We start from the raw sequence: 22,665 nt of genomic DNA on the forward strand, positions 1-22,665 counted from the left end.
ACCGTGCAATTTCTGGCTTTTCCCCAAAGTCAAAGTAACCATGAAAGGTAAAGGTTTTGAATCAATTCAGGACATTGAAGCAGCCACAATAACAAAACTAAAGACATGAAAGAGGACTCCAGAACTGCTTCAGAAAGAGGCAAGAATGATGGGATAAGTATGTTCAAAACGGGGGGGGGGTGTGAGGGAGTTAATGGCAATGTCCCTTTTACTGGTAATAATTTTTTTTTAATTTAAACGTTTACCATATTTTTTTAATCACACTCATATTTCCAGTCCCATGTAAGAAAATTCTCTTGTACTTTGTGACTGGAATTTCTACCAAAGAGGGGGTACCTGAGTCAGAAACCAAATACCAAACTGGCTAGTTAGTGAGGTATAAGAGATCTGACAATTAAGTTCACGAACTTTTAGCAACAATGTTGCTAACCTTTTTTTGATATCAAAGGGATTATCATTATGAATTTGTAACAACTGGACAAACAGTTAATCAAGTTTACTATTTGGAAGTGCTGAAAAGGCTGCTTGAAAAAGTTAGATGAGGACGTCATCAAAATGGTGGCATAAGGTGAACCTCTGTAAAGCTCCCATGGAATTTACAACTAATCGAACAACAATACTTCCACAAAGGACTTCCTGCACAGCAGACAGGCAAGACAAAGAGGCCCACTACTGAATTCACCTAAAGGTGGGTGAATCATGCGAGCAGGGGAGGAGGGAAGGGAGAAGTGCGGAGACTGAGCACTGCAGACGCAGGACGCAGACCTGGCTCAGTGCTCTGAGCTCTATGCATACCGGAACTACCACAGCTGCGGGAGAGGGAAGACCTTGGACTGCTAGGGCTCCGCTTATGGCCCACAGCTATGAGGGAGCAGCATATAACACGGCTGAACCCAACACTCACAGCAGAGACCTCGATGAAAAGACAGAGGGAATGGTTTAAGCCCACAATGCCAAGCAGAGAGCGGAAGCCTTGGGCGCTGAGACAAGCCGACCGCTTCCTACCCTCCTGGAGCTCGCCACACCCCCACCTGCCCGGTGCTGGAAGCGGAAGAGTAGCAGTGTCAGATCAAAAGAACAGAACATATGCTGTTCTGAGAACTGTGGACCGCAGACACAGATTCTCAGCCCAACTGGTTCCGACAAAGGGGAGGTAGCTGTGGAAGCAGGACAGGCTGTGGTAGTGGTCGCCGCTATTGCTCTGGGCCACCTCTCACAACTCATCCCACCCCTGGCCCCATCTATCTGGGCAGATCCCTACAGGAGTAAACGGAACTGCTGAAACATATACGCTCTGAATCTGGTGCAGGAACAGCTTGGGAACTTCAAAAGCTCTCTGCATACACACAGGGACACTGCGCCTTTTGACCCAGGTGAACTATTAACAGAGGAGAAGCCCGTCTTCCAGGGAATCCCCCCATGGTGTGAGAAGCTGGAATAGTGCAGAGAAAGCATAGCACTACCGTGTGAGAGAGGGAAAAAAAAGGCTGCAGTCAAAGACAAAATAAAACATTCTACAAACAGGTACTGGAAAACAAAAGAAAGACCTCTTCCTATCAACGTGTTGCAGAAGCATCTCCTGTACAGGTCTACGAAGAGAAATAATAAATCAGTAATTGCCATGAATAACCAAGTCAACAAGACAGCTCAGAAAGAAAGTGGAAAGTCTCCAGAGAAGGAAGTTAAAGATATGAAAATATGTCACTTATATGGGACTATGGGAATATGTGACTGGAATATGGGAATGGAGAAAGTAAGCATGCTGAAGAAAATGGAATACTAGAAATATCAAACTTTCTTTACATAAACTTAAAGGTAACCACTCAAAAAAAATCCAGAACTGAAATATATACTGTAATAAAAGAGAAACAGAGGGAAACATCATAGAATACCACAGCACAGAAATAATAGACAGCAACAAAAAGGCAAAGAAACAATGGAGACACAGCCTTACCAGAAAACTAAAAATAGAATGACAGGAAATCCTCACATATCAATAATCACCCTAAATGTAACTGGACTCAACTCACCAATCAAAAGGCACAGAGTAGAAGATTGGATCAAAAAACCAAACCCAACCATATGCTGTCTCCAAGAGACACGTCTCAGCTACAAGGACAAGCATAGACTCAAAGTAAAAGGGTAGAAATTGACACTCCAAGGAAATGGTACGCAGAGAAAATCAGGTGTAGCCATAATGATATCAGATGAAACAGACTTCACGGTGAAAATGATAACAAGAGACAAAGATGGGAATTTCATAATGGTAAAGAGGACTATACAAAAAGAAGACATAACAGTCATCGATATTTATGCCCCCAATCAAGGTGCACCAAAATATACCAAGCAACTAATAACAGAACTAAAGGGCAAAATTGACGAAAACACAATTATACTAACGGGCTTAAATACACTATTGTCAGCTATGGACAGATCATCCAAACAGAAAATAAATAACGAAAATGCAGTCCTAAATGACACATTAGATGGAATGGACATAATTGACATATATAGAGCACTTCATCCTAAAACATCAGACTATACATTCTTTTCTAGTGTACATAGAACATTCTTCAGGATGGACCATATATTGGGACATAAAATCAACCTCAGCAAATTTAAGATTATTTAAATCATACGAAGCATATTCTCTGATCACAAGGCTTTGAAATTGGATATCAACTGCGAAGAGAAAGCAGGAAAAAACACAAATACTTGGAAATTAAACAACATACTTTTAAAGAACGACTGGGTCAAAGAAGAAATTAGAGGAGAGATCAAAAGATACATAGAAACAAATGACAATGAAAATACATCCTACCAAAAGTTTTGGGATGCAGCCAAAACAGTTTCAAGAGGGAAATTTATATCATTACAGGCCTATCTCACGAAACAAGAAAAATCCCAAATAAATAACCACATATTACACCTTAAAGAAATAGAAAAAGAAGAATAATTGAAACTCAAGGTCAGCAGAAGAAAGCAAATAACAAAATTCAGAGCAGAACTAAATGAAATAGAGAACAAAAAGTCAGTGAAAAAATTAATGTGACAAAGAGCTGGTTCTTTGAAAAGATTAACAAAATTGAAAAACCCTTGGCTATACTAACTAAGATAAAAAGAGAGAAGACACTAATTAACAAAATCAGAAATGAAAAATAGGAAGTTATCACGGACACCACAGAAATACAAAGGATCATGCAAGAATGCTATGAAGGACTACACGCCACCAAATTCAATAACCTAGAAGAAATGGACAAGTTGTTAGAAACATATAGACTTCCAAGGCTGAACCATGATGAACTGGAAAATCTAAACAGACCGATCACCAGTAACGAAATTGAATCAGTCATCCAAAACCTTCCGAAAAGCACAAGTCCGGGACCAGATGGCTTCACTAGTGAATTCTACCAAACCTTCAAACAGGATCTAATACCAATCCTGCTCAAACTCTTAAAAAAAATTGAAGAAGAGACAGTACTCCCTAATTCATTTTATGAGGCCAACATTACCCTGATACGAAAACCTGGTAAGGACAACACAAAAAAGAAAACTGGAGACCAATATCTCTGATGAATATAGATGCAAATATCCTAAACAAAATTCTAGCAAATGGAATACAACAATGCATTAAAAAGATTATTCATCATGACCAAGTGGGGTTTATCTTCGGGGCACAAGGATGGTTCAACATCCACAAATCCATCAATGTGATACATCACATAAACAAAATAAAAAACAAAAATCATAGGATTATTTCAATTGATGCAGAAAAAGCATTTGACAAGATACAACATCCATTTATGATTAAAACACTTAATAAAATAGGTATAGGCGGAAAATACCTTAACACAATAAAGGCCATATATGACAAGCCCTCAGCTAATCTCATAATCAATGGTGAAAAACTGAAGCCCTTTGCTCTCTGTTCATGAACACGACAGGACTGTCCCCTATCACCACTGCTTTTGAACATAGTGTTAGAAGTCCTTGCCAGAGACATCAGGCAAGAGAAAGAAACAAAAGGCATCCAAATTGGGAATGAAGAAGTTAAATTATCACTCTTTGCAGATGACCTGATGCTATATATAGAAAACCCTAAAGACTCCACCAAAAAGCTACTAGAAAGAATCAACGAATACAGTAAAGTTGCTGGCTACAAAATCAACGTACAAAAGTCCATTGCATTCCTATATACTAACAAGGAAATCTCCGAAAAAGAAATACAAAAAACAATTGTCTTTGCAATTGCAGGAAAAAGAATAAAATACCTAGGAATAAACTTAACCAAGGATGTGAAGGATTTATATGCTGTAAATTATAAGACATTTATGAAGAAATTGAAGAAGACACAAAGAAATGGAAAGACATTTCGTGTTCACGGATTGGAAGAATCAGCATAGTTAAAATGGCCATATTACCCAAAGCATTATACAGATTTAATGCAATCCCCATCAAAATCCCAATGGCATTTTTTAAAGAAATAGAACAAAAAATCATCAGACTTGTTTGGAACCACAAAAGACCCCGAATAGCCAAAGACATAGTAAGAAAAGAGAACAATACTGTAGGTATCACACTGCCTGACTTTAGTTTGTACTACAGGGCTACAATAATCAAAACACCGTGATATTGGCAGACATACAGACACATAGACCATTGGAATAGAATTGAGAACCCAAAAAGAAAACCACATAAATACAGACAGATAATTTTTGACAAAGGAGCTAAAACCATGCAATGGAGGAAAGACAACCTCTTCAATAAATGGCGCTGGGAGAATTGGATAGCCTCATGCAAAAGAATGAAACTGGACTGTTATCTGTCACCGTGTACCAAAATTAATTCAAAATGGATCAAATACTTAAGCATAAGACCTGCCCCAATAAACTGCATAGAAGAAAACATAGGTACTAAACTTATGGACCTTGAGTTCAAAGAGCATTTGATGAATTTGACTCCAAAGGCAATGGAAGTAAGAGCTGAAATAAACAAATGGGTCTATATGAAACTTAAAAGCTTCGGCACAGCAAAAAATCCATCGACAAAATGAAGAGGCAACCAACTGAATGGGAGAAGATTTTTGCAAACAGTGCTTCCGAGAGGGGCTAATATCCAAAATATACAAGGAACTCATGAAACTCAACAACAAAAAAACAAACAACGTATTGAAAAATGGGCAGAGGACCTGAAGAGACTTTTCTCCAAAGATAACATACAAGTGGCAAATAGACATATGAAAAAATGCTTAACAACACTAATCATCAGAGAAATGTAAATAAAAACCACAATGAGATATCACCTCACCCCAGTCAGAATGGCTATCATCAACAAGACAAATAGTAACAAGTGTTGGAGTGGTTGTGGAGAAAAAGGAACCCTCATACACTGTTGGTGGGAATGCAGACTGGTGCAGCCGCTATGGAAGGCAGTGTGGAGGTTTCTCAAAAAATTACGTATAGAATTACCGTGTGACCCAGCAATCCCTCTCCTGGGTATCTACCCAAAAAATCTGAAAACGTTTATACATAATGACAGGTGTGCTCCAATGTTCATTGTAGCTTGTTTACGGTGGTCAAGACAGGGAAACAACCAAAATGTCCTTCGATAGATGAATGGATAAAGAAGTTGTGGTATATATACACAATGAAATACTATTCCGCGGTAAGAAAAGATGATATAGGAACATTTGTGACAACGTGGATGGATCTTGAGAGTATGATGCTAAGCGAAATAAGTCAAACAGAAAAAGCAGAGAACCCTATGATTTCACTGATATGTGGTATATAAACCAAAAACAACGAAAGAACAAGACAAACAAATGAGAAACAAAAACTCATAGACACAGACAATAGTTTAGTTGTAACCAGAGAGTAAGGGGGTGGGGGGTGGGAGATGAGCGTATGGGGGATCAAATATATGGTGATGGAAGGAGAACTGACTCTCAGTGGTGAACACACAATGGGATTTATAGATGATGTAATACAGAATTGTACACCTGAAATCTATGTAATTTTACTGTCAATTGTCACCCCAAATATTTTTTTTTTAAAAAAAAGACAAAGAAAAAAAAAGAAAATGTTAGATGGCCTGAAGTTTTCGCCAACAATTCATCACTCTTGCATCACGACAATGCACCAGCTCACATGGCAATGTCTGTGAGGGCGTTTTTAGCCAGTAAACAAATAACAATTGGAACATCCTCACTACTCACTCGATCTGTCTTCCAATGAGTTCTTTCTTTACCCTAAGATAAAGTTAACATTGAAAGGAAGACATTTTGATGACATTCTGGACATCAAGTGTAATACGACCACAGCTCTGATGGTCATTCCAGACAAAGAATTCCAAAATTGCTTTGAAGGGTGGACTAGGTGCTGGGATTGGTGCATTGCTTCCCAAGGGTTGTACTTTGAAGGTGGCCATAGTGATGTTTAGCAATGAGGTACGTACCACTTTTTCTAGGATGAATTCGCGAACTTAATTGTCACACCTCGTAGATGTGACCTAAGAGGGTACTAACTTAAGATGACTTTTTATTTCATGTGACTCTTGATACAATTAAATGAGACAATTAAAGCCTCGCTGAATTTACTTGGATAGGAGAAGTGTGGTAAAGGTTAGATTCCTTGAGGCAACATTGCTTCTTGGTTGCCCTGATTTACTAACTTTTGCTTTGTTCTTCTTCTTTTTTTTTTAATAGGGAGAGAAGAAGTCCTGTGAAATGCCATGTGGAGGCCAATACTGCAGTGGGGGCTATAAATGCTTTCCTGAGAAAGGAGTGAGAGTAAGTTGCTTCTTTCATTATTGAAAGACAAATAGTCACAGGAGCTGTTATCTGAAGTGTGTGTGTGTGTTTTCTTTAGAATTAAACTGCTTAGAATTTCCTCTTATGACCTCATGGAACAAGGAAAGTGATGAGGACCAGTCTTGAGGATCTTTGCTAACTAATAACGTGCAGAACCAGATTGGTCAAAGTCTCTGAGGGACCAGGAAGAGATTTCCTTCATTAACTTAATGACAATGTTTCCTCAAGGTTTCATCTGGAGTATTTTCAAAAGCCAATTAGGTTGTGCAGAAGCAGATTGTGATATGTTTGTAGATATGTGTAAATTGTCATAGCTCATTCATATCCACATGGTTCTTCCCTATTACTCTGGGGACCAACAGGTTCAATTGTTATCTATAGAGTAGGGATATGACTCGTCCAATATCAAGGGTATAGGGTAGACATAAAGTCCATAGATATAGGTGACTATACATAAAGAGGGATTTATAGATATCATATTAAAACATAGGATATGTTTTAAAGTGTTACGTGATACAGTCAATGTATTGTCCCTTATTAGCAATGCACAAATTGCAATGAACACAGAAGATTGACACAGAATTTTCATCAATCCTTGTATATGCATATGTGATGCATTACCCCAGATGATTTGTATCTCTAATTTTCACTGAATAAATTTGCATTTAGTATAACTCCAAAAAAGTATTCAAGGTGGTTCAATCCTTAAAAACTAAAAATAAAATACAGGCTATGTTTCCAGAATTGATGGCTACACTGTAGAATTCAGGTATTCGACTTGCAGTATTGTATTTGTACTTTCACCACACTCAAACAAGCCTAAGAACTTATACTGTCAAAGGAAGGTAGTATAAACAGATCAACCAAACCCTCAAAAACGTAGCCAAACAGGGAACACCTCTTCATCTTCTGTTTCAATATCTTCTGTTTGCAGTAAAGTGAAATGTCAAAACTGTGCCAGAATTTGGAGGAAGAGAATAAAAAGCCATCTCCTCATAAAAAGAGACCACACTCATTTTGCATTAAAGACATAGACCTAGACAATCATAAACTATCAGAAAGAGAAGGTATCTTAGTGAGCTTCTCAAATCTTATCCACTGATTGTACAGTGACTCTGAGAAGAAAAATGACTTCTTGTAATCACACAGCAAACTGATGACAGATTTGGGCTATTACCTGGGTCATTTGATTTCTCACCTATTTATGTTACCCACTGCTGCCCCCCAGGTAAATCATGTTCACTGTAGCCACCGAGACCCATGCCCTTGCCTCTGATCTACAACCAGGAAACACTTTTAAAAATAATTCCACAATAAATATATGAATAGATTCTTAAACAACATCAAGCAATAAAGACAAAGCAAAAGTCTCCCTTGATGCTCACAGTCCCACTATTGTCTTTGTGGTCTTTTTTTTGTGCATTATCAGAGATATGCACAAATATGTATAAAATAGTTTTGTTTTCTGTTTTTTTTCCAAAATATAATCATATGTATATATTCTGTGCCTTGTTTTATTTTTGTCACTTAATATATCCTTAAGATCTTTACCTCTACCTAGATAGTTTAATCTAGCCTTTCCCCTTTTGATGAACACTTAGGTTGTTTCCAAGTTATTGCTATTTTAAAAATGGTGGTGCTACAGTGGAAATCCTTGTACAGGCCTCCTTGCAGTCATCTCCAGCATAGATACTAAGGATCAGAATTACTAGTGGTAAAAGTGAACTGGATCTTCAGATGCTTAACCATAGAGCTGGGAGGACTATGGGGTGGAGCTGGGCCCCTTGTTAACTCTCTAGTCTTGACTTTCTGTTGAACTCTATGGTACCTTCTGGGGTAGGGATGCGAATAAAGAGGGAAGCCATGTTGAACTCTGCCCCTTTTTACCACGTGGGCAGCCGGTGGGCAGACCTGCCTGCGAGTGTGCTTGCACTCCTTGGTGATTCCGTTTCTTTTTCTTTTTCCGAGTAAACCATTTTCTTTTGGTGGATTACCAGGAGAATTATTTGGCCAGTCAACACTAGATACAAGGGTAATAGACGTTTTTAATTTTCAAAGCTAATGCTCAATTACCCGACAAAGTATCTATTCCAATTTACACTCCAATCAGCATTGTACAAGAGCGCACATGTTTCTACACTCTACACTCTTGCCAGCATTTGGTTTTTGCTAATATGGGTGAAAATCATCCCAATTCCTGAACTATGTGTGAGTTTTTAAGTGTTTTCACATATTCATTGCACGTTTGTATTTCTTCTGTGAATTTCCTGGACATATCCTCTACCCATTTTCCTAATGGTTGATTCTTACAGACTTACTTTACCTCTACAAAGAGATGACAAATAAAAATGGCTCAAGTAGAAGCAGGTAAGATTTAAAGTTTGACACAGAAGTGCATTTCCTGATGGGTTGTGAGGGACAGGAAGTGGTTGGTCAGATCCCACGACCAGGGAACTGAGAAATAGCTCTGGACTGTTTGTTGGGTTCGGGAGACTTTAAAAGTAGAATTCTTTCCCCCTTCTTCCACCTCCCCCCCACTCCGGTTCAAGCCATTGTTTCTCAGTCTAGTTGTATAGGACACAGCTCCCTGGCCCATGCTGGTATTATGAGACTTGCTCTTCTCCCCCCGCCCCACTGAGGCAGTAGGTCACCGATAGGCAGTCAGGCGCTCACAGCAGCTCACAGCATCTCTTGCTGGCTACTCATGCTGGCCACTGGCCACTCATGGAAGCACATGGTAGCCCACGGCAGCACACAGCTGCTCACGGCTGCTCACGATGGCTGCCAGCCACTCACACTGGCCCCCGGCCACTCACAGCAGCACACAGCAGCCCGTGGCAGCTCACACCGACCTCCGGCTGCTCATGGCAGCCTAGCTGCAGGGAGAGCCATTGTTCACAATCTTAGCTGTAGAGGGCACAGCTCACTGGCCCATGTGGGAATGGAAACTCCACCTCGGCGTTAGGAGCACAGCGTTCCAACTACCTGAGCCACTGGGCTGGCCCCCAAAGCAGAAATTTTTAATATATAACTGAATGGAAGTTAGTCCTACACCAGGCAAACATGCCTGCGAAGACCTCATTGTTTAACACCTGGCTGAGATTTTGACCTTTAAGACGGAAGGCAATGGGGTTTTTTTCTCTGTGAGGAGTCCTCATTTGGGTTCCAAACATCTGGAGCCCAAACTGGCTTCTGCTTTGAAAACATGAGTGGTTGAGGGGACTTGGAATGAAGGAAAACAGAGTATGACCACACAGATTTTTTACTTCAATATTTAAAAGACTCAGAATCCATACACTTAAACATGTTCCCAAAAGTTTATTTGTGAAGTCTGAAGTTTCTGGGAACGTTTATCAAGGATATTGAACCAGAACAAACTGTGTTTCATGAGTCAAGAGCAGGGATGTCCTATTTCCCAAGTAGATCAGGAGGCCAGTGCTTATGGGGTAGATCCTGTGGACACGGATACTTGAAGCCATTCACAATGCCAGGACCATTTTTGTCATCCTCCCTACCTTCCTAACATTCCCAGAGCCAAGCATCATTGTTTAAACTGGCCCCAGCACTGTTGACCCTACAGGGCAGCCCCTCAGTACCTCTTTTGTGCAGATGTCAGAAAGATTTGAGACTGTTTTCCTTAGCTGAGAAGAGGGCCCCATTTGGGCTTCAAGCTATTCCTCTTGAGCTGTTCCTCTCGAGATCTGTGAGGTGGGAGGGGAAATGAACATTGGGTCCCCCTGAGATATGCTTCAGCCCCTGGCAGGCCTGCCTGCTGCCTTGGGGAGACATCAAACACATAGCATGCTGGGCAGTGTGTACTTTTTCTTTGCCAAAAGCCTCTTGAACTGATGAGGGCATTTACACAACACCTAGCACTTCTACACAACTGCAATCCAACCCTTTTTGGCTTAAGCTATCTCAAACTGATTTCTCAAATGTATGCCTTGCCTGGTAAAAGCCCTTGGTCTAGCATTGGTATGCTGCTTTGTACTTTCCAAAGCATCTTCTCCCAGGGTCTGTATTATTATCTCTATGCTACAAATAAACTGGTCGATGACCTGCCCAAGATCACTAGCCTATTAGTAGCTGAACCTTATTTAGCCTACCTTGGGAGAATGTCAAGATTAAAAAATGGCATGCCTGGTAATATTAAATAAAGGGTTTTTTCCCTGGATATTTAAATGTGGATTTAATGTTTGACTTCAGTTGTCTTTCTTGGGGGTAGATGTTATTATCTGGAAGAACCATTCTTTTGAATTGTTCTCTTCCCTGGTATTTTTTTTTCTGCCATTGAATTGAACAAAACACTTTAGGTTGACATTTCCACCCCCTCCCTTTTCTCCTGCTGGATTTAAAAACTTTATGCTCCATTAGTGTGTTTTTGTCTGAGTTGGGATCGGGCAGGACTGTTTGTTTTGTTCTGAGCCTACTATTCCTTAATACTATTTTAGGGTTTTCCTTGTTTTAACATTGTTCTGGTTTTTATATACAGCATGGTGAGCTCCTAATAATACATGCCATATAAAGGAGCATTATTACAGATAATACCAAGCCACAGTGAACGTTTGGATTTCCCCTTTGATAAAGACTGTTTGCCCCTGTTTTATAGCTTGGAAAGCTATGCCCTAGCTAGAGTGTTTATGAGGCAAGCCTGAGTTTCATGCTTAACAGCCCAGGTGTCTTAATTCCTTATCTCCTGCCTGCATTCTGCTGCTTCTCTGTCACCAAATAGGTTTCCCGTGAATTCCAGAGCCCATATGCATTAACCACTAGTCCTTTAATTACTCTCCTCCTGCAAACCTCTGGCGTTCCCTGTGTCAGCTGACTGGTGCCATGGCTACAAAGAGGCCTTTCCATTTTCTTCTGAATTAGGTGATTCCTGTGTATGTCTTTCACTCCTCCCTGTGTATTCCAAACCCCTGACCTGACCAACCCCTGCCACACACACTCATGCCCTTACTTTCTACTGCTTCAAAGTGAAAGTTGACATTACACGTGTCCTCTTTGAGCAGCTGGTTCATGCTCTGGCTACCTGCACACAAGCTTCTTGCCTTCATTGCCCACTCACTCTTCAGCCCCCTGTGAGCTAGCCTCACTGCTAACACTGGTTACCACTAACTTGCTTATTGTCAAATCCAGTGGATATTTTTCATTCTTATCTTTCTTGACTTCTCTGCTGCACAAGGTATCTCCTTCTTTCCTGAAACTCTCTGTTCCCTTGGTTTTCATAATGCTATTTTCTCCTAATTCTTTTCCGACTTTGATTGGGACTCCCTGGGGTTCTGTCCTCATCCTACTTCTCTTCTCACTGTAGGCCTCTCCCGGGGTAGTTTCAGATATTCCAAAATTTCAGCTACAACCCACACAATGATAAATATTAAATCTCCATCTCTAGCTCAGACCTTCTTCTTAGCTTCAGGTCAGCATTGTCAATTTCTTGCTAGATATCTCTGCTTGAATTTTCACTGCCACCGTAAACATATCTCATACAGAATTCAACCATCAACACCCACCAGACGTGTTCCTTCCTGAATCATATCTATACCCCATCTCAACAAATGGCATCACCAAGCATTCCATTACTCAGGCCAGAAACCTGGGAGTCACTCTTGTCCTGTCTTTTCTTTCCCCACTAACACCTCCAATTCATTATCAAATCATGTCCATTTATCTTCATAAATTAGAGCTAAATTCCATCCACTTTTTTCCATACCTATTTCTCTAATCTAGGCCTATATGATTCTTGCCTGAATTATCATAATAGCCTCCAGACTGGTCTCCCAACTTCCAGTTTCACTCTTTCCCATCCACTTGCCACTCTGTTGTCATAATCTTTCCAAAACATAAATATGACCATGAAATTCTTGCCTAAAATCCTTCTATGGCTCCCCATAGATCTCACTCTTAACTCTAGTGCAATTACAGACTTGTCCATGGCCTGCCTTTGACCACCTATCCAATATTATCTCTCATCACTAAGAGCCTCTCCCTTTACAAAACAAGACAAAACAAAACAAAATCATACACATGAAGTAAACCATTTACAGTTCACAGAATCTGCTATGTTATTTAATATGTTCCAGGTTTTAAACCTCCTACTCCCTTTACATGTACTCTTCATCACTAACTCAACCTTTTCTCTGCTGACTTGTTTCTATTTACCCATCCTTTAAAACCAAACACAGACTTTACCTTTTCATGAAGCTATCTACGATCTGCAAGCCTGAACTTATCTACTCTTCATCATTTTTCTCATGCTGAACTATAGCAGTCTATTGATTTGTCTGCTCTCCACTATCTTAAGAACTCCTAAAGGGCATAAACTGGGTCTTCTTAGACTCTGCAGAGGCACTACAAACTGTGTCATGAAGGACTGACTGACCAACCAACCAATTTGGATGGGTATGGTTCCAGCCCTTCTCTTTACCTCCTGGGTTAGCTGTTTGGTTGTTGTGAAACAGATGAGAGTCTCTGTCTAGGGAGGATCCCTTTCTTCTAAAAGAAGGGAAAGAGCCATGGCAGTCATTTCCATACATTTCTTTAGATGCTGTTAGCTGTAAGGCTCCCAGCTCTTTCCCATACTCTGGTTCCTACAGCTTGCTTTGGGAATCTGCTCTACCAAAATCCCCGGAGTTTTTTACCCTGACGTCCTCTATTGTCTGCTTGCTTCTTAGGAGTACTCTGTGACTACATACAAAGCTTATATTTTGCTCCCAGCTATTAGTTCTTCCTTTAAGGTGAGGACATTCATGAATAATTGTGAGTCAAAGATAATCACAAACTTTCTCTTTTGACATTGATTTTCCCTTGTTCCTCTTCCTTGTGAGAAGGGAGACGAAAAGCATTTGAGCGGGGAAGTAGCCATTGGGTGGCAGTAGAGGAAGGAGGTAAAAAAAATCAAGGGAATCTGTGTATTTAAATATAGTTATTTAAGAGTGACATCAAGGGGCGGGCGGGTGGCTCAGCTGGTTAGAGCGTGAGCTCTGGGCAATGGAGCTACCGGTTCAATTCTCACATTGACAAGCAAGCTGTGCCCTCCGCAACTAGAATGAAGTCAATGAGCTGCCGCTCAGCTCCGGGTAGCCAGATGGCTCAGTTGGTTGGAATACAGGTTCTCAATCACAAGGTTGCTGGTTCGACTCCTTGACTCCCACAAGGGTTTGTGGGCTGCGCCCGCTGCAACTAGCAACGGCAACTGGACCTGGAGCTGAGCTGTGCCCTCCACAACTGAGGTTGAAAGGACAGGAAGTTGACTTGGAAAAGTCCTGAAAGCACACACTGTTCCCCAATAAAGTCCTGTTCACCTCCCCCAATAAAACCTTTTAAAAAAGTGACATCAAAAACATACCAGCATGAGGGGTCCCCTTTGATCTCTCCCTTTGAAATTACAAATTGAACAGCTATAATTCAACAAAAGATTCCCTGTGCAACACACAAAAACTTTGGAGAGATCCACACAGCAAAACATCTGAATGTGGGTGAATTGGGGTGAACAGAGGAGGAGAGAAGGGAGAAGTGCAGAGACAGGGGCCACCTACACAGCCTGGAGCTCACTGCGGGCCCTGGGAGAGGGGAGAATTCAGGCTGTATGTGCACTCTCTGTGGCCCACAGTCCTGCCTGAGTGATCGGCATATAATATTGCTGAACCCAGTGATTGGGGCAGAGACCTTGAGGCAAACACCAAATATAGAAGTGCGACAACTGTGGTCTAACAGCCCTCTCTGCCAGGCAGAAAACAAACCCACAGAGCTTGACCACCTCCCTCTACCCTCCCAAAGTTCACCTCCCCCAAAACCTCCCAGTGTTAGCAGCAGGCCCCAGAAAAAAACTAAAGTAGTGTTGGATTAAAGAGAAGAATATCTACAGCCCTGAGGACTAGAGAGACTGTTCCTGAGTGGCAGACACATACTGTGGCTAATTCCAGTGACAAAGGAGGAATTAAAGGGGTGAGGCAGCAATGGTCTGGCAGTCACAATTACTCAGAGGAAAATAAAGCCACGTCACATGAGCCTCCTCTCCCAACCCACCCCAACCCCACCTTTCACAGCTGATCTCAATGTGAGCACCCAGGGATGCTGAGGTGCACAGCTCTGCATCTGGCTGCAGGGCAGCACAGGGATTTCAGGGTCTCAGAACTCCATTGCCCAACACATCCTCCCATGGGGATGGTGCCCTGAGACCGAGGCAACCTGGTCACAGAAGAGACACTCACCTCCCCAGGAAATCTTCCACCATGAAAAAAAGCCAGAATAAGGCAAGACAAAATAAACTGCTTCAGCACTACCTACTGGAAAACAACAAAAAAAGACCTCTTCATATCAACCTGCTGCAGAAAGTACACCTGAAGATTCCCAGGAAGAGAAATAATACATTAAATGCTATGAATAACCAAGGTAACAAGACAGCTCAGAAAGAATATGAAGAATTTCCCAAAATAAACTGAAAGACATAGAAATATGTGATTTAAATAACAAAGAATTCAAGATTGCAGTTCTGAAAAAAACTCAACAAGATACAAGAAATCTCAGATAGGCAGTTTAAGGAACTCAGAAATAAAATCAATGATCGAAATGAATACTTTACCAAAGTGATTGAAATTTTTAGAAAGAACCAATAGACATTCTGGACCAGAAAAACTCAATAAAACAGATGAAAAATCAAATAGCTAGCTTAAGAAATAGAACTGACCATATGGATGAAAGAATTAGTGATCTTGAAGACAGAAATCTGGAAATAATGCAGATGGAAGATGAGAGACACTTGAGAGTTGAAAGAAAGAACTCTACAACAACAATCTGACTCCATCAGGAAGAGCAATATAAGAATAATAGGTGTACCAGAAGGAGAAGAGTGGGAGAAGAGCACAGAGAGCCTATTCAAACAAATTATTGACAAGAACTTCCCAAATCCATGGAAAGAACTGGATCCTCTGCAAATAGAACACTTAAGTACCTCCATCCCAACAGGCCTTCTCCAAGGCACATTATATTGAAGCTGTCAAAAATTAATGACAAAGAAAAAATTCTCAAGGCAGCCAAGGAAAAGAAGATGACAACGGACAAAAGAAAGCCCATTAGATTATCATCGGATTTTTCGGCAGAAACTCTACAAGCCAGGAGGGAGTGGAATCAAATATTCAAACTATTGAAAGAGAGAAGTTACTAATATATCCAGCAAAGTTATCCTTTAGATATAAAGGAGGAATAAAGACCTTTCCAGACATACAGAATCTGAGGAAATTTTCCACCACAAGGCCTACATTACAGGAGGTACTGAAGGGCGTTATTCTACCTGAAACAAAAATGCAAAAGAATACAAAACTATGAGTAAGATTACTATCAGACAGACAGAAGCAGGAAATGACAACCCCTACACAGAATAGGGCACTATACACTTAAAAATAACAAAAAGAGTAAAGGAGATAAAAAGAAAAAGAAAAGAAGAAGACAATTGCTACTGCAACTGAGAAATGAACTCACAGCATAACTAAGCATATTGGTGAAAACAAAAACATGAAAGGGGAGGCAGAAAAGGTCTGAATTTGAAAAAGTGAATGGAGAAATGAAGCATGCTGAAGAGAAAGGACTACTGTATACATGAAACTTTCTTTTACATAAACTTAATGGTAACCACTCAAAAAATACAGAACTGACACACATAACATAAAAAAGAGGAAACAGGGTGACCTTATGGCTCAGTTGGTTAGAGCGTGAGCTCTGAACAACAGGGTTGCTGGTTCGATTCCCACATGGGCCAGTGAGCTGTGCCCTCCACAACTAGATTGAAGACAATGAGCTGCCGCTGAGCTTCCGGAGGGATGTCCAGATGGCTCAGATGGTTAGAGCATGAGCTCTTAACAGCAAGGTTGCCAATTCAATTCCGCATGGGATGATGGGCTGCGCCCCCTGCAACTAAAGATTGAAAACAGTAACTGGACGTGGAGCTGAGCTGCGCCCTCCACAACTAGATTGAAGGACAACAGCTTGGAGCTGATGGGCCCTGGGGAAACACACTGTTCCCCAATATTCTTCAATAAAATTAAATAAAAAAGAAGAGAGGGAAAAAATCATATAATACCACCAAACTAAAATAACAGACAGAAACACAAAGGCAAAGAAACTATAGAGATACCAAGCTACCAGAAAACAAAAGATAAAGTGACTATAGGAAATTCTCATGTATCAATAATCACCCTAAATGTAAATAGACTGAACTCACAAATAAAATGGCACAAAGTAGCACATTGGATCAAAAAACAAAACCCAACCATATGCTGCCTTTAAGAGACACATCCCAGCTGTAGGGACAAATATAGACTCAAAGTAAATGTCTGGAAAGTGATATTTCAAGCAAATAGTACCCAGAGAAACGTGTGTGTAGCCATACTTCTATCTGACGAAACAGACTTCAGGATAAAAAAGGTAACAAGAGACAAAAATGGACATTTCATAATGATAAAGGGGACTATACAACAAGGAGACATAGCACTTATCAATACATATGCTCCCAATCAGGGAGCACCAACATATATAAAGCAACTAGTAACAGAACTAAAGGGAGAAACTGACAAAATCACAATTATAGTAGGGGACCTCAACATGCCATTGACAGCTTGAGATGGATCATGTATACAGAAAATCAATAAGGAAATATCAACCTTAAATGACACGTTAGACCAAACGGACATAATTGACATTTACAGAAACTTTGATCCTAGGACACACAGAACATTCTCAAGGATAGACCATATGTTGGGACACAAAACTATCCTCAGCAGATTTAAGATTTAAATCCTACCAAGCAGATTCTCCAACCACAGTGCTTTGAAATTGGAGATCAACTGCAAAAAGAAAGGAAGAAAAATCACAAATACGTGGAGATTAAACAACGTGCTACTAAAGAATGACTGGGCCGAAATAGAAATAAAAGGAGAGATTGAAAGACACACAGAAACAAATGAGAATGAAAATACAGTGTATCAAAAGTATTGGGAGGCGGACTGCTCAGTGGGTTGGAGCGCATCCTCTCAACCACAAAGTTGCCGGTTCGACTCCCACAAGGGATGGTGGGCTGCGCCCCCTGCAACTAGCAACGGCAACTGGACCTGGAGCTGAACTGCGCCTTCCACAACTAAGATTGAAAAGACAAGAACTTGACTTGGAAAAAAGTCCTGGAAGTACACACTGTTCCCGCAATAAAGTCTTGTTCCCCTTCACCAATAAATTCTTTAAAAAAAAATAGTATTAGGATGAAGTGAAAGCAGTATTAAGAGGGAAATTTATATCATTATAGGCCTATCTCAAGAAAAATCCCAAATAAAAAATCTAACACTACATTTTAAAGAACTAGAAAAATAAGAACAAATGAAACCAAAAGCAGCAGAAGGAAGGAAATAATAAAAAATTAGAGCGGAATTAAATGAAATAGGGAACAAAAAGACAGTAGACAAACAACGCAGCAAAGAGCTGATTCTTTGAAAAGGTTAATGAAATTGACAAACTCCTGGCTAGGTTCAGTAAGGAAAAAAGAGAAAAGACACAAACAAAATCAGATACGAAAGAAGTCACAATGGACACCACAGAAATACAAAGAATTGTACAAGAATACTATGAAGCTCTACATGCTACCTAATTCAATAACCTAGAAGAAATGGACAAGTTCTTAGAAATACATAACCTTCCTAGACTGAATCACGAAAAACTGGAAAATCTAAATTGACTGATCAACAGTGAGGAAATTGGAAGAAAAAAAAAAAACACGTAAAACTTCCCCAAAAACAAAAGTCCAGGACCAGATGGCTTTTCTAGTGAATTCTACCAAACATTCAAAGATGAATTAATACCAGTCCTCCTCAAACTCTTCCAAAAAATTGAAGAAGAGGTGATACTTCCAAATCATTTTATGAGGTCAACATTACCCTGATACCGAAACCTGGTAAGGAAAACACCAGAAAAGAAAACTACAGACCAAGATGTCTGATGAATACAGATTCAAAAATCCTAAACAAATACTAATAAATCAGGCCAGCCCGCTGGCTCAGGTGATTGGAGGGCTGTGCTCCTAATACTGAGGTCTCCAGTTCGATTCCCACATGGGCCAGTGAGCTGCGCCCTCTACATCTAAGATTGTGAACAACAGCTCTCCCTGCAGCTGGGCTGCCGTGCGCAGCCAGAGGTTGGTCTCGGCTGCCTCGGGCTGCTCTGAGCTTCCTTGGGCTTCTGAGTGCTTTTGTGGGCTATCATGTGCTCCCGTGAGTGGCCAGCAGCCATCGTGAGCTGCCTTGGGCTGTTGTGTGCTGCCATGGGCTACCATGAGCGGCCGGCAGCCAGTGAGAGCTACTGTAAGCTGCTGTGAGCAGCCGACCGATGACTGGCGACCGACTGCCTCAGCCAGGGGTAGCACAAGTCTCATAATACCAGCATGGGCCAGGGAGCTGTGTCCTACACAACTAGACTGAGAAACAACAGCTTGAACTGGAGTGTGGGAGGGGGAGGCAGAAGAAGGGGGGAAAAACCCTAATTAAAAAAAACAACTAACAAATTGAATGCAACAATACATTAAAAAGATGATATATTATGGTCAAGTGGGGTTGGTTCCAGGAACACAAGGATGGTTCAACGTATTCATCTATTGGATGCACCACATAAGCAAAATCAAAGACTAAAAATCATATAATTATATCAGTACATGCAGGAGAATCATTTGACAAGATACAACATCATTTATGATTAAAAACACTTCATAAAATGGTTATAGAAGGAAAGTACCTCAACATAATAAAGGGCATGTGACAAACCCTCAACTTATGTCATACTTACTGGTGAAAAACTGAAAGCTTTTCCTCTAAAATCAGGAACAGGCATGGTCCCTGTCACCACTGTTATTCAACATATTATCGGAAGTCCTAGCCAGAGCAAGTAAAGCAAGCAAAAAGAATGGAAAAAAAAAAAGGCATCTAAATTGGGAATGAAGAAGTTAAATTGTCACTTTTTGCAGATGACATGATTCTGTATATAGAAAACCCTAAACACTCCACAAAGAAAAAGCTATTAGAAACAATAAACAAATACAATAAAGTTGCAGGATACAAAATCAATGTACAAATATCCATTACATTCCTATGTACTAACAATGAAATTTCAAAACAAATGAAAAAAAAGAAAAAATAATTAATTTTGCAATTGCAGGTAAAAGAATAAAATACCTAGGAATAAACTTAACAAAGGATGTAAAGGACCTATGCACTGAAAACTATAAGACATTATTAAAAGAATTTGAAGACACAAAGAAATGGAAAGATATTCCATGCTCACGGATTGGAAGAATCAACATGGTTAAAATGGCCATATTACCCAAAATAATATACAGATTTAATGCAATCCACATCAAAATCCCAATGGCATTTTTAAAGGAAATAGTACAACAACAACAACAACAACAACAACAAAAATCATCAGATTTGTATGGAATCACAAAAGACCAAACATAGACGAAGCAATTCCGAGAAAAAAGAACAAGGCTGGAGGTATCACACTCCCTGACTTCAGTGTATACTACAAAGCAATAATAATCAAAACAGCATGGTACTGGCAGGAAAAACAGACACACAGACCAATGGAATAGAATTGAGAACCCAGAAATAAACCCACATATATAAAGGGTGCCCAAAAAATGTATACACAGTTTAAGAAAGGAAAAAGCTGTATTAAAATTACACTGATGGTAACCACTTTGAGTCCCTCTTGTAATTGCAGAAGACAAATGTGAGTTGTATTTATCTCTTGTTATCAGTATATATTGAGTATTACAATTTTAATACAGTTTTTTTTCCTTTCTTAAAATGTGTATACATTTTTTTTGGCACCCTCTATATATGGGCAGATAATTTTCAACCAGAATAAAGGAGCCAAAACATACAATGGAGAAAGGAGAGCCCCTTCAATAAATGGTGCTGGGCAAACTGGAAAGCCACATGCAAAAGAATGAAACTAGACTGCTATCTTATCACCATTGCCAAAATTAACACAAAATGGATCAAAGACCTAAACATAAGACCTGAAACAGCAAATTGCATAGAAGAAAACATAGATACTAAACTTAAGCACTTTGGGTTCAGAGAGGATTTTATGAATTTGACCTCAAAGGCAAGGGAATTAAAAGCAAAAGTAAATGAATGGGACTATGTCAAACAAAAAACCTTCTGTACAGCAAAAGAAACCATCAACAAAACAAAGAGGCAATCTATCAAATGGGAGAAGATATTTACAAACAACACCTCTGATAAAAGAGCTAATATCCAAAATATATAATAAACTCGTACAACTCAAAAAAAAAAAGGCCAATTAAAAATTGAGCAGAGGACCTGAACAGTCACTTCTTCCAAGAAGACATACAGACCGCCAATGGATGTATGAAAAAATGCTCAACTTCACTAGCTACCAGGGAAATGCAAATCAAAACCACAATGAGATACCAACTCACACTTGATAGAACGGCTATTATCAACAAATCAAATAATAACTGTGGGAGAGGTTGTGGAGAAAATGGAACCCTCATACATTGCTGGTGGAAATGTAAATTGGTACAGCTACTATGGAAAACAGTGTGAAGATTCCTCAACAAATTAAGAATAGAATTACCATACAACCCAGCAATACTTCTTCTGGACATCCATCCCCAAAATCTGAAAACATTTGTCTATAAAGGTATATGTACCCCCATGCTCATTTCAGCATTATTCTCAGTGGCCAAGACATGGAAACAACTAAAGTGTCCTTTGATAGATGATTGGATAAAGAAGATGTGTTAAATATATGCAATAGAATATTACTCAGCCAAAGAAGATGAAATACTCCCATTTACGACAATGTGGATGAATCTTGAGATTATTATGCTAAGCGAAATAAGTCAGACAGAAAAAGTTGAGAACCATATGATTTCACTCCTATGTGAGATATAAAACTGAAAGCAACAAACAAACAAGACAGACAAGCAAAGAAACAAAAACTCATAGACAAAGAAAACAGTTTAGTGGCTACCAGAGGGTAAGGGGGGAAGGGAGTGGTACAGGAGGGCAAAAGGGGTCAAATGCATGGCAATGGAAGGAGAACTGACTCTGGGTGGTGAACAAATAATGTGATATACAGATGATGTGTTATACAGTTGTACACTAGAAACACTATATAATCTTACCAATGTCATCCCAATAAATTTAATGAAGATTAAAAATAATAAATAAAAATATAGTTATTTAAGTCGGGATAATTGATGATAATGTTAAAACTTTGTGTCTCCGCACAGAATCAAGATGTCATTGTAGCCAAGCAGATGTTCATAGTTATCTTAATCTCTTCTTTGATTATATTGGGACAGTATGGCATTTGGGGGATATGTTATCCATGCTAGTGAGGGAGGTTTCAGTTAGAGAAGAGCCAAACAGCTAGAGGAAGAGATAAGTACACAGCTGTGGAGTCAAAGGCCCTGCTTTAGATATCCAGAGACCTAAGTGTCATTTCTCAGCTTTGACAAATGGATGAAATTGGGCTGGTGCTTTCCCTTTGCAGGGTGTCAGTTTACTCATAAGTTAAATGAGTGGTTTGGGCTGGGTGACTTTGAAGAATCCACCAGTTCTGATGATTTAAGTCAGATGCCACATTACTGTACTGTCACAGTTCTTTGCCCCTAAAGTGTCTTATCGGGCTTTCTAGTGTTGCAGTGAGATATAGAGGGCAATATTTGGCAGTGTTCTATACTGTGGAGTGGTGTCTTGGCAGCTGCCTCAGGTGGAAATCACTTCTTGTGGCTTTTTTACTGTTGATGCTGGAAGGTCCTAATAGCTGAAGTCCTAACAGGTCCT

General features: G+C 39.9%; 1 protein-coding gene across 1 annotated transcript in view; it reads left to right on the plus strand.

The window, feature by feature from the left end:
* The window catches only part of COL4A6 (collagen type IV alpha 6 chain), a 394,923-nt gene that overhangs the window by 195,430 nt on the left and 176,828 nt on the right, over positions 1–22,665 (plus strand). The window contains exon 3 of the mRNA XM_081042634.1: positions 6,704–6,787. Within this exon, the coding sequence (XP_080898760.1) occupies positions 6,704–6,787 (84 nt within the window). The remainder of the gene's footprint in view (positions 1–6,703; positions 6,788–22,665) is intronic.

This window comes from Rhinolophus hipposideros, assembly GCF_964194185.1.
Source record: "Rhinolophus hipposideros genome assembly, chromosome: X".
NCBI classification, from domain to species: Eukaryota; Metazoa; Chordata; class Mammalia; order Chiroptera; family Rhinolophidae; genus Rhinolophus; species Rhinolophus hipposideros.